Source organism: Hyperoodon ampullatus (genome assembly GCF_949752795.1).
Source record: "Hyperoodon ampullatus genome assembly, chromosome: 14".
NCBI lineage: Eukaryota > Metazoa > Chordata > Mammalia > Artiodactyla > Ziphiidae > Hyperoodon > Hyperoodon ampullatus.
In genome coordinates, this window is record NC_136927.1 from 67,532,424 (window position 1) to 67,545,946 (window position 13,523).

General features: G+C 48.7%; 1 protein-coding gene across 1 annotated transcript in view; it reads left to right on the forward strand.

Moving 5' to 3' along the window:
- Positions 1-2,560: 2,560 nt before the first annotated feature.
- Positions 2,561-13,523, forward strand: part of BPI (bactericidal permeability increasing protein) — a gene marked incomplete at both ends in the record, with an annotated part of 30,773 nt that continues 19,810 nt past the window's right edge. The window contains 5 exons of the mRNA XM_079718409.1: positions 2,561-2,690; positions 5,186-5,300; positions 6,570-6,698; positions 8,407-8,568; positions 10,082-10,145. Coding sequence (XP_079574535.1) covers positions 2,561-2,690; positions 5,186-5,300; positions 6,570-6,698; positions 8,407-8,568; positions 10,082-10,145 — 600 coding nt within the window. The remainder of the gene's footprint in view (positions 2,691-5,185; positions 5,301-6,569; positions 6,699-8,406; positions 8,569-10,081; positions 10,146-13,523) is intronic.

Here is a 13,523-nt window from a genome sequence, read left to right on the forward strand (position 1 = left end):
AAAGGCAGTGTGACCTTGATAGGGACATAATCGCTCTGTGACTCAGTTTCCTCAACTCCAAAATGGAGAATAATTATCCCACCCTCACAGGTTGTTTTTAGGCTTGGAGACAATGTATGTAAAGTGTCTGTCACATAGTAGATGCTCCGTAAATGGTCACTGTTTTCATTCTTAAGCAAGCCAGAAGGATTCTTGTTGTGGCAGGTTGGGGCAGGAAGGGAGACCCTTTTAGATACAGAGGAAGAGAAGAAAAGGAAAAAAAAAACAAAAAAACCTCAGGAGGTCTCATGTCCTCCTGGATCAATGGGCTTCATTAAACTTTCATCAAATCAGAGTCGGGGAGACAGGGCGCCAGGGGGCTGATGAAGACTCAGCGGAAGAGAAGCCATCCTCCCCCTCTGCAGCCCCGCCCCTCCTCTAATCACCATGGAGATGGTGCGGCTGCCCAGCGGGATTCCCGCCCACACTGGGCCTGCAGAGCAGACAGAGATCCTTCTGGAAAGCTGGTGTGGGGAGTATGTGCTGGTCACCACCCCCCTCAAGCCCCAAGACACTGAAGGACTCAGGATGGTGTGGGATGCGTCTGCGTTTGATTTCCAGCTCTGCTAGCAGCTAGCTGCCTGACTGTGGGAAGAACACTTCCCCTCTCGAACCCTCAGGTTCCACATCTGTCAAAGGAAGCGGTAAAAAGGAATAAAAACAAAAGCTTGGGGCTTCCCTGGTGGCGCAGTGGTTGAGGGTCCGCCTGCCGATGCAGGGGACACGGGTTCGTGCCCCGGTCTGGGAGGATCCCACATGCCGCGGAGCGGCTTGGCCCATGAGCCATGGCCATTGAGCCTGCGTGTCCGGAGCCTGTGCTCCGCAGCGGGAGAGGCCGCGGCAGTGAGAGGCCCACATACCGCAAAAAAAAAAAAAAAACAAAACAAAAAAAAACACAAAAGCTTGGTGAAGAAAACTGTGGGAGGAGGAAGCAATGAAAGACAGTGCAGTGCATGCAGAAGGAGACAGAACCCTACATACTGTTCATTGAAAAAAGGGAACTTTACAGAACTGGTCAGTGTGATCCCTTATTTCTTCGTTGAAAAACACACTCTATCTACACTTACCAAAAGGGGGAGAGGAGAAATACTCTAAAATACACTTCTGCTTGTCCTCTCTGGAATTAGGGATGGCAGGTAATTTTTAATTTTTTGGTTCTTTCTCAAATTTTGGTCAATGAACATGGATTACTTTTAAAGCCAGAGTGACATTGATAGCTACCATTTGTGGGCTTATTATGCAGGGGTGTTGTGCTAGCTGCTTTAGGTGGTTTAAAGCCCTTTATGTCTTCACAAAAACCCGGGGAGGGAGGGTATTCTGTTTATCCCCACTTTACAGAGAGAAAATTGAGGCTCAGAGAGGTTAAGAGGCTTGACAAAGGTCAAACCACCACAGAGTGGCCGAGTTGAGATTTAAAACCACAGTTAAGATACCAGACTCCAAAAGTCAAGCATTTAATTATTACCATTTTTGCCTCTCAGGACAAGAAAATGCTAAATGTTCTGTTTCCTTAAATGTTTTACTATGGAAAACATCAAGGAAATCAAAAGTAGAAAGACAAATATAATTTTCAGTTATAAAATGAATGAGTTCTGGGGATCTAATGCACAGCGTGGTGACTATAGCTAAGAGTACTCTATTGCACACTTGGGATTTGCTAAGAGGGTAAATCTTCAGCCTTCTCACTATACATACAGAATGATAACTACGTGAGGTGATGGATGAGTTAACTAGCGTGGTTGTGAAAGTCACTTGACAATGTACGCATTTATCGAATTATCACCTTGTACACTTTAAATGTACACTAGACCCTTGAACAATGCAGAGGTTGGGGCACTGACCACCCCCCCCCCCCGACAGCAGCCGAAAATCCACGTATAACTTAGAGTCGGCCCTCCACATATGCGGTTCCACCATATCCGAGGTTCCACATCTGTGGATTCAACCAACCAGAGATGGCGTAGTACTGTAGCATGTATTTATTGAAGAAAATCCCCATATAAGTGCACCTGCGCAGTTCAAGCTTGTGTTGTTCAAGGGCCAACTGTATACAATTTTATTTGTCAACTGTACCTCAATAAAGCATTAAAAAAAAGAAAAGAAAAATATAATGAACACTGATGTACCTACCCCCCAGCATCCAGGAAGTCCTTACATAAAGGGATTGGGGTGGGGATTCAGGGAGGGAGAAGGGGTGCTGAAGGAGGAGAATGATGCCCAGAGCCAGAAGTCTCAACCTACACACACCACACATACAAACACACACAGCATACCACACCACACACACACCACACACACAGACACGGGGCTCCCAGGCTCCACTGCTGGCTGCTCTGGGGCTGTGGCCCCGACCATGGTGGGGGACCGCAGGCAGGCGGCCATCCACCCCGTCTCCCGCCCCTGCTCCTGTTCCTTCCTCTTTCCACATTCCACTGACTTGCGCTTCCCCAGCTGCCTCATTTATAGGTCCCTGGTTCCCCTCCAAGGCCTCGAGGTTTTGGCAGCTGTGCAGGACGAAGACATGGCCAGGGGCCCTGATGACACGCGGAGGTGGGCGATCCTGGTGGTGCTGGCCGCCCTGGGCACAGCTGTGATGGCAAACACCATCCCCGGCGTCGTGGCCAGGATCACCCAGAAGGGCCTGGACTACGGTAACTGGATGCCTTCCTTTTCTCCCCTCCAACCTCTGAGGAGCACTGATTGAGCACCTGCTGTGTGCAGCCCTTTAAATCCAGTGTATGGCCTGCTCACAGCTCCTCCAAGGAGGCCCTCTTACCCCTGTGTTACATATGAAGAAGCTGAGGTAAGGTGAGCTACCCAAGGTCACAGGGCTGGGAAGCGGCAGCACCGGGATTGGAGCCTTGGTCTGGAGGACTCTGAGTCCAGTGCTCAGGTCCCTCACGGTCCCCTCCCTCTACGCAATACCCAACTCGGGCTTCTAGGCCTTTCACTTCCTTCCAAGCTGGTTCTCAGCCCTGTTTTTTTTCTCAAGGTCCCTGGCTCAGTCTTCAGTGTGGGGAGGCCCTCCCCCAGGGCAGGGGTTTGTCAGCCATATTGTGCACACTAGCCATCTGGGTGACCCAGAGAGGGTCCCCCAGGCCATGCATCCAGGCCCAGACAGAGGAGAGACTGGCATGAAGCAGCCCCTGACCTGCTCAGATCGGTGCCAGGCACTGTGCTAAAAGGACATACTGTTACCAGCGACCTTTACAAATGAGCAGACAAACTTGGAGGAGGGACTGGGAAGTGGGCGGCCTGGATCTGAGCTCTGGTCTTGTCAGATGTACCAGGGTGGGGCTGCTCAATGCTGCCTCTCAGTGGCAGAGAGATGAACTGCAGAACAGTGGGGGACAGCCAGTGCCAGAGAAATCAGATCCAGAAGGCAGAAGAACCACGGCTGCGGTGGACCCCTGGGGAATCAGGACAGGACCAAAGGGACCTGGTATCCCACCCCTGAATTCCTACCCCAGCCCAGGCAGGACATCTCTGAATCCCAGGGGTGCAGACGGAAGTTCCCCATGAGCTAGGAGAAAGGATTATGTCCCTGCTCTCTACCCAGAGCTGGGGTGGTCCTGAAGTCTTCCAGAGAGCAGAGGCTTGGGCTCGGCCTTTAAGCCCAGAAGTCTTCATGTTCTGTCACAGCAGCCTCGGTTCCCCCTTCTACTCACACCCCATGCGGCAACCGGTGAGAGCTGTGAAATACAGCAAAGCTGCTCATTCCCCCTCTTTACTTACACTGTTCAGTGGTTCCCTAGTGCCCTCAGTGGATGTCTTGGGCTTGGCATTAGAGACCCTTCAAGACCTGGCCGCTGCAGACCCACAGGTCGTGGCCATCCCACATTTTCTTTTCCCTCCGGGCAGTGTCAATCTATGCACTGTTTACTTTTGAAACCCCAGAAGGCCTATCCCAGGGCACGGGCTCTGGGACCAGAAGGCCTGGATTCAAATCCTGCCTCCATCACCTGCCAGCTGTGTGGTCACCTTTCTGAGTCTCAGCTTCCTCATCTGTGAACTGGGAGTCGTAACAGGACCTACGACCCAGGATTGTTCAGATTCAGTAACTTAATATGTGTATAGAGCCCAGAACTGTGCCTGGTGGAACAGAGTAAGAGCTTGATAACTGTTATTATTACTATTATTATTCTTACTACTTCCTAACTGGCTCCTGGGATCCCTCACCCTGCTACTTACTCTTCTCATTTAACGTGTTTGCCTTTTAACTGGTTTTTCGATGCTGTTAACCACGTAATAACTGATGGCAGAATTCCTGACCCTGGAACATTCATTCATTCATTCCTCCAACAGGTATTAAGTTCCAGTCACTGTGGTAAAGATAGGGGATGTCCGTGACATCTACCACTGACCTTGGGGGGCTTACATCTAGTAGGGAAGAGAGATAGTAGTCAAAAAAATCACATGAATAAATGCATAATTACAAACGGTAATGGGAGCTCCAGAAGAGATGCCCACAGCATCATGAGAATGATAACAAGGGGGATCACTCTCATCTGATGAGTCAGAGAAAGTTCCTAGAGGAAGTGATGACTAGAACGACCAGGTGAAGATGAGAGGAAAGGGTTTCCTAGGCAACAGGAATGGCACATGCAAAGGTCCTGTGGCGAGAGAGTCCGAAAGCCAGAGAGAGAGAGTATCCATGAGGGCAGAGCACAGAGCAGATGTTCAATAACACCCACAGGTTGCCTGACTGGGTATTTGGAGGGGGTGATATTTTAAACTAGGGGCTGGCAAATGACAGCCTATAGGCCAAATCTGGACCGACGCATGTTTTTGCATGGCCCAGGAACTAAGCATGGCTTTTACAGTTGGAAAAAGTCAAAAGAAGAATCCTATCTCACACCATGTGAAAATGATATGAAATTGAAATTTCGGTGTCCATCCATAAAGTTTTATTGGAACACAACCGTACCTAGTCATTGACGTATTGTCTACGGCTGCTTTTGTGCAATAAAAGCAAAGCTGAGTGGTTGTGACAGAGACAGTAAGACCCACAAAGCAGAAAATCTTTGCTCTGGGGCCCTTGACAAAAACCTTAGCTTGAGCCCTGCTTTAGATCTTTCCGATCCCAACGTCCCTGCCATGAACAGGCTGCACACCTCTGACCACTGACCCCGCTCTCTCCCCTCAGCCTGCCAGCAGGGAGTGGCTACTCTGCAGAAGGAGTTGGAGAAGATCACAATTCCCGATCTCTCAGGAAGCTTTAAGATGAACATCCTTGGGAAAGGGAAGTATAGCTTCTACAGGTAAGGTCCGTCAAGCTCAATCCTCAGTGTGCAGGACTGTAGTGTGTTGGGGCCACCAAGACCTCGACTCACAGAGCCACAGACTCCTAAACTCAGAGACATTAGGATCCCACAGCTAATGTTCACACCATCCCAAGGGGATCCAACCCCCCAAGCTGCATGTGGAGGAAACCACACAAACGGTCTTTCAGGCACTCACCATGACTCCTGCGGGGATGTCACGAACCCCCAAACTCTGTGCCAAGCCCACATGTTAATTAGGATTAGGGGTGGGGGTGAGGTTTCAAGGACAGAAAACCTAATCCCAAATGGCCTAAACCAGAAGGTATTGGCTCACAAGTCCCTGGAATTGTCTGTCTTCAGGTTCAGCTTGAGGAAGGCTCAAATGTCACTGGACCCTGTTTCTCTCCTGCCACCTCTCAGCACCACTTCCCTCGGGAGGGCTAATTCTTGGGTAGGGCCTCCCCGCGAAGCACTCACCAGCATGTTCTCAGCACTCCCAGCCCTGTGGGAGGAGGGCACCTTCTCCTTACAGCTCAAGCAAAACTCCTAAGATTCACTCTGATTGGTCCGTCTTAGGTTATGTACACACTCTTGGACCAATCACTGTGGCCAGGGGATAGAAGACACGAAGGAGCTTGTGCTGACGTCTCAAGCTCCACCCCCTGAAGATGGCAGTGAAGTCAACTTTCTTTGGAGCAACACGGACTAGATGTGGGGAAGGGTTCCTCCAGAGTAAAATGGCAGTTCCGTTATCACAAGAGAGGGGTATGGGTGCTGGGGAGAGAAATCCATAAATGTCCTCTAAAGAATTTTATGCACTCACTCATTCAACAAATATTTTTGTGCACTTACTATGTGTCTGACTCATCAGGCTATGCTACAATAGTGAAAAAAAGGCAGACACATTCCACCCTTTACAGAACTTGTAGTCACTGGGATAACATTTGTTATCTTCACCGATCATCACACACCCTGCAAGACAGAGGTTACTGTACTCATTTTACAACATGAGGAAACTGAGGCTCAGGATGATTAAGTGATGTGCCCAGGGTCACACAATAGTAAACTGAAGAGCAGGGTTCAAATGCAGATTTGTCTGACTTCAAAGCCTAACCACAGAGCTCCCCAGGCTGCTCCCATAGCTTCTGGGTTCTTTTGGAATAACTGGGGTAAAGGGCCAGGATGGAGGGGAATGAGTCTGCACTGACCATTGACTGAGTCCTTGTGGGGACACTTAGAGACTAACTGATCATTTCTTCTTTGCAGCATGGTTATTCATGGATTCAAGCTTCCCAATTCCCAGATAAGACCGTTGCCTGATCAAGGCCTTGAACTCTCCATCAAAGATGCCAGTGTCAAGATGAGTGGAAAATGGAAGGCTCGAAAGAATTTCATGTGCGTTTCCAAGCTCAGTGTTTGTTGAGTGTGTGGGTGAGCTCTTGGTGATATTTGGAGGAGATGAGAGCCAAGGTCTCAAGAATGCCCAATTTTTGCCTGGCCCATTACCATTTGCCCCCTCAGAGTTCCTGGGGGAACTTTTCACAGAAGAATTTTCAACAGAACCCTTGGTTAATAGCTGAGAATTTTCCCACATCTCAACGCAGGGCGCGGGCAAGGCTGAGTTGGTGCATGTGGCTTAGGATGGAAGGCTAAGTGGGACCTTTTTTTTTTTTTTTGCGGTACACGGGCCGCTCACTGTTGTGGCCTCTCCCGTTGCGGAGCACAGGCTCCGGACACGCAGGCTCAGCGGCCATGGCTCACGGGCCCAGCTGCTCTGCAGCATGTGGGATCTTCCTGGACCGGGGCACGAACCCATGTCCCCTGCATCGGCAGGTGGACTCTCAACCACTGAGCCACCAGGGAAGCCCTAAGTGGGACCTTTAGTTTACCCCTTTATCAGTTAGCTATCGCTCTGTAACAAACCATCAGTGACCGAAACTCAGTGACCTAAAACAAGTCATAGATCATCACTTACATATCTATGTGTTGGCTGGGGTTCCCTGATGTAGGTTGACCTCAGCTGAGGTAGCCCTGCTACACATGTATCTCCTCCTCCTCCTCCCTGGACCAGTGGGCTACCCAGAGCATATTTAGTGATCATGGAGGTGCAAAAAGGGCAACCAGAAACATGCAGGCCCCCTTAAGGCCCGGGAGGGATTGAACTGACCCATGGTCACTTCTATTCATATGCCATTGGCCAAAGCAAGTCATGTGGTCAAGTCCAAGGTCAAGAGCATGGAACTACACACATATGCCCCCAAGGTAGGCAATGGTGAGGGTATGGATGCAGGGAGGGGTGAAAATTGGGGCAGATCATCCAAACTACAGCTCTGAATCTAAATATTGGGCCCTCACTGCAGTGACTCCGTGCAGCAGTGACAGGGGCTCAGACTGACCTGTCAGTTTATCAACTTCTCCTTTGTGGTGAATCCAGGGAGAAAACAGACACTTTGGTGAGGAGAGGGGCGTGAGTCTGCCTTCTGTTACAAGGACTGCTGGGTGTGTCCGTTCCCCACAACAAGAATTGCTTACTTCTTCACTTGGGCTCTTTCACATCTATCATTTCACTTACTGATCACACACATACAAAAAATGATAACAATGCTTCCTCACATTATAGAAGAGTTGACAAACTACATTCACACTCACTGTCTTATCCCAAACTCATTTCATCCCTGAGGGAGGAGGTATTAACCCCATTTAATGAATGAGGGCATTAATTAAAGTCATTTGTCCCCCAGACTCAACTTTCTAGTGGCAAAGCTGGTGTCCCACTGCTGGTCCAGGGTCTGGGTAAGGAAACTGAAGCTCAGAGAGGTTGAGAAACATTCTCAGTGCCACACAGCGCACAGGCAGAGGCTGAGGCAGTGGGTAAGAGCAGGGCTCTGCCAGGCAGACATGGGTTCAAACTTCGGGGTGGAATCCTGGCTCTTTCACTCAGCTGCTGTGTGACCTTGGGCAAGCTGCCTTCCCTCTCTGAACTCCATCTCCTCACCCAGAGTGGAGATAATAGCAAAACCTGCCTTCCGGCATTGGTGTGAAGTCTGAATGGCAGCGAGCAGAAAATGCTCGCTCCAAGTCTTTTCTTTCTGTTTCCCTTCAGCAAAGTCAGCGGCAACTTTGACCTGAGTGTGGAGGGCATCTCCATTGTGGCTGGTCTCAAGCTGGGTTATGACCCCACCTCGGGCCATGCCACAGTCGCCTGCTCCAGCTGCAGCAGCCACATCAACAGAGTCCGCGTACACATCTCGGGCAGCAGCCTGGGGTATGATCTCCTGGGGCTGTGGATGGGAGGAGGGACAGGACTGTCTTAGTTATTCTTTTTTTTATAAATTTATTTATTTATTTTGGGTTGTGTTGGGCCTTCGTTGCTGCGCATGGGCTTTCTCTAGTTGTGGCGAGCGGGGGCTACTCAGCTGCGGTGCATGGGCTTCTCATTGCGGTGGCTTCTCTTGTTGCAGAGCACGGCCTCTAGGAGTGCAGACTTCAGTAGTTGTGGCGCATGGGCTTACTTGCTCCGCGGCATGTGAGATCTTCCCGGACCAGGGCTCAAACCCGTGTCCCCTGCATTGGCAGGTGGATTCTTAACCACTGTGCCACCAGGGCAGTCCCTGTCCTAATCATTCTTGTATTCAGAAAACACATCCCAAATGCCACTTCTATGCCAGGCCTCAGGTGTAAGGGGACAGGGGTCTACAGATGGAACACACAACACCCCTGCCTTGAAGAGTCACTTGCTCATTCAATATTCATTCAGCAAACTTTACTGAGCACTTATGCTCCAGGCTGTGCACTAAACACTTTAAGTGCACCAAGTTATACAGTCCTTACCACAAGCCTGCAAGCATTCATCTCTCCATCCATCCAACGAATATCGACTAAGAATCTGCTATGCACCAGGCTTGTGCACTGTGCTCAGGAAATAGCAGTGGTCACTAAAAATTTGGCCTTGCTAACAGCGATTGGAGACTTACTGCATGCCTGGCACTGTTTCAAGCATGTTCCTTATCTCATTCAGTCCACACAGTGACTCTGTGCAGTTAGTCAATTATTACCCCATATTCAGAGGAGAAGATCAAGGCACAGAAAGAATAGGAAATAACCTGAGTTTTCATACCTAGTGAGTATTGAGAAGGGATTGGGATTCAGCCCAGGACTTGCTGGCCCCAGAGTCTTAGCTGCACAGTCCCTGCTCTTTTGAAGCTTCCAGCCTGTGGGGAAGACAAACATTAATCAAATCATTGCATGAATGAATGGCTCACAATAAGACCTGAGAAAAAGAGGTACCAGGTGCGATGAACTCACAGAACTGGAGGATCTGACCTAGCCAGGGGGCTGGCCATTTCATTTTCTTTGATGAAATGACATTTCAATTGAGATGAAAAGAATAAGTAGGAGTTAATTAACTTGGGGACAATGGGTGTTTTAAGCAGAGCGAACAGTATGTGCAAAGACCCTGCGGTGAGAGGAAGCACAGGACACAGGAGGGTACGGCAAAGCAGTGTGGCTGGAGTACAGAGAGAGGGAGTGGTGAGGAATGAGGCTGAGATGGGGTGGGGATCCAGCCGTGCACCCATTGAAGAAATAACCTCAGAAGCAGGTCACTGCCCACAGGGGAAGAAGTGTCTGATGGGGGTGTACAGAGTTGGAGCCCAGGGATGAGGGAGTTTAGGTTTATTTGGAAAAGGGAGGAAGGCTTCCCAGATGAGGCAGCCTTTGGAATGCATCCCAGGGACAGCTGGGAAGCCTCATGCCTGGCCCCACGTGTCAATCTCCAGGTGGCTGATCCGACTCTTCCGTAAAAAAATCGAGTCTTCGCTCCGAAACAGCATGAACCGCAAGGTACGAGGGGCTCAGAGTTGCACCTCCTGTCAGAGCGGGTGGGGCCTTCTGTGTCCACATACCTCACGCATCGCTGGACACTTCTGCTCTCACCCAGACCTCTTTTTTTATATATATATCTTTATTGGTGTATAATTGCTTTACAGTGTTGTGTTAGTTTCTGCTGTACAACAAAGTGAATCAGCTACATGTATACATATATCCCCACATCCCCTCCCTCTTAAGCCTCCCTCCCAGCCTCCCTATCCCACCCCTCTAGGTCATCACAAAGCACGAGCTGATCTCCCTGTGCTATGCGGCTGCTTCCCACTAGCTAGCTATTTTACATTTGGTAGTGTATATATGTCAGTGCTACTCTCGCACTTCGTCAGAGCTTCCCCTTCGCCCCCTGTGTCCTCAAGTCCGTTCTCTATGTCTGTGTCTTTATTCCTGCCCTGCAACTAGGTTCATCAGCACCATTTTTTTAGATTCCACATATGTGTGTTATTTGTTTTTCTCTTTCTGACTTACTTCACTCTGTATGACAGACTCTAGGTCCATCCACCTTGCTACAAATAACTCAATTTTTATGGCTGAGTAATATTTCAGTGTATATGTGTGCCACATCTTTATCCATTCATCTGTCAATGGACATTTAGGTTGCTTCTATGTCCTGGCTATTGTAAATAGAGCTGCAATGAACATTGTGGTACATTTATCTTTTTGAATTATGGTTTTCTCAGGGTATATGCCCAGTAGTGAGATTGCTAGGTCATATGGTAGTTCTATTTTTAGTTTTTTAAGGAACCTCCATACTGTTCTCCATAATGGCTGTATCAATTTACATTTCTACCAGCAGTGCAGGAGGGTTCCTTTTCTCCATACCTTCTCCAGCATTTATTGTTTCTAGATTTTTTTTGATGATGGCCATTCTGACTGGTGTGAGGTGATACCTCATTGTGGTTTTGATTTGCATTTCTCTAATGATTAATGATGTTGAGCATTCTTTCATGTGTTTGTTGGCAATCTGTATATCTACTTTGGAGAAATGTCTGTTTAGGTCTTCCACCCATTTTTGGATTGAGTTGTTTGTTTTTTTGATATTGAGCTACATGAGCTGCTTGTATATTTTGGAGATTAATCCTTTGTCAGTTGCTTCACTTGCAAATATTTTCTCCCATTCTGAGGGCTGTCTTTTCTCTTGTTTATGGTTTCCTTTGCTGTGCAAAAGCTTTTAAGTTTCATTAGGTCCCATTTGTTTGTTTTTTCTTTTATTTCCATTTCTCTAGGAGGTGGGTCAAAAAGGATCTTGCTGTGATTTATGTCATAGAGTGTCCTGCCTACGTTTTCCTCTAAAGGTTTTATGGTGTCTGGCCTTACATTTAGTCTTTAAACCATTTTGAGTTTATTTTTGTGTATGGTGTTAGTGAGTGATCTAATTTCATTCTTTTACATTTAGCTGTCCAGTTTCCCCAGCACCACTTATTGAAGAGGCTGTCTTTTCTCTGTTGTATATTCTTGCCTCCTTTGTCAAAGATAAGGTGACCATATGTGCATGGGTTTATCTCTGCTCTCACCCAGAACTCTTCAGCAGTCCCCCACAGCCCTTGGAAAGCACATGTCCAGCTCTAAAAATCAGTCATGTCAATTTTCCTGGGGATCCAGTGAGAAACTAAGAAAGGGTCATGTGACACATGACCCACAGCAAACTCCCCCATGCTTGGACCACCTCTGCTCTTCCCCCATCATTCTTTCCTGCAGAGAAACTACCATTCTCTCGCACTGAGCCCCTCTCCTCATAGCGCTCCAGCCTCCTTCCCCATCCCCCAACCCCGAACCCCCTTGGTGGCGATACCCACCCAGAAAACGTGCAGCTGATGAAGCTGCTAGACTAGAGTGTGGTCACATTATGTCCTGAGGCTGGAACTGGTACGAAAGACAGACACGGACCAGAGCTTCCCAAGCCTACCTTCACCCTAACCCCGCCCCACACAAGCCAACCTCTTCAGCTGAGAAAAGGGGCTATTCCTTGGGCTAGTTTTCCATTAATAAACTGTCAGTCTCCAGGAAACCCCTGAGCCTATCTCCCAAGACAAGTGAGCTTGAGTTTTCTCAAAGGGCAATGGGGAGCCATTGAAGGTTTTAGGCAAAGGGGTGACCTGGACAGATCTGTGCTTTAGAACAACTTCTCTGGCTGCCGTGAGAATGGCTGGAGGGACCAAGAGCAGGGGCAGGAGTCTCGGCAACACTGCGGAGGCTTGTGCAGCCTTCCAGGTGGGAGACCTTGGTCTCCCAGTGAAAGGCACTGACAACATGGGTAGGGAGACATCCATCAAATGAGATCATCTATCTGAAGGCACTCTGTCAAAAGTTAAAAAAAAAAAAAAAATCCATGCCTGGTGGTCAAAATGCATAACAGAGGAGATTATAAAACAGGTTTTAGAGTCAGGGTCTCTGAGTTTTGATTCTGGCTCCAGGGCTTAGCTGTGTGATGTTGAGCAAATCACTTGACTTTTCCAAACCTCAGTTTCACCGTCTGTAAAATGGGGACGTTGATACCTTCTTCACCAAGCCGTTGTAAGGATTACTAAAATAGTTAAGGCTCCCCACCAGCCTGGCTCAACCATAACTCAACCGTCTCTGTAATTAAGTAATAGTATGAGGGGAGTGTTAGCATGTATTTAACATAATGAACTATTAAAACAGATTATTTCTTGTTAACGCCTTAAGAGTGACCCCTTGAGAGCAGCCAAGCTGAACAATAATAACGCTGAGACACAGATAGAGGAAGTGATAGTGCTGGGCTTCAAACCCATGCCACCCCACCTCAGAGGTGAAGCTCTTAATCAGTCCAAGATGTTGTTTAGAAGAGAGTATGGGCCTGAATGAATGAATGGATGAATGGATGAATAAATGAAGTGTCAGGGTGTCCATGATGTTATGTAGGCCTGGAAATGGCGAGGAATGAGTTTGGGAGTCCACCCCCCAGGAATTCAGAGAGAAGAGTGGGCGTCTGAGGGAAGGAAGGGCCTATATAGGGTGTGGATGGGGGTGGGGGCGGAGGAGGGTGGCAGCAGACAGGCAGGCGCCAGGCTGCCATGTGATTTGCTGTGATTTGGAGCCCCCCTGGTGGCCCTCATTAGTAACTGGCATTGGAGGGCAGTAGCTGAGGGCAGGCAGCCCAGGTGTCCAGCTGGCCCCTCCCTGCCAGATGTGCCGCCTGCTCTCACCTTTGGGCCACTTGGAGCAGAGGCATGGGTTTCTCCGAGAGTGACATTCTTAGTCTCCTTGGGACATCCAGAGTTTTATGTGATAGAAACACACTCCAGGAAAACCAAAATTTCTCCCTCCTTCCTTTCTCTCCTTCCTCCCTCCCACCCCCCAGATAAAATAACTTGA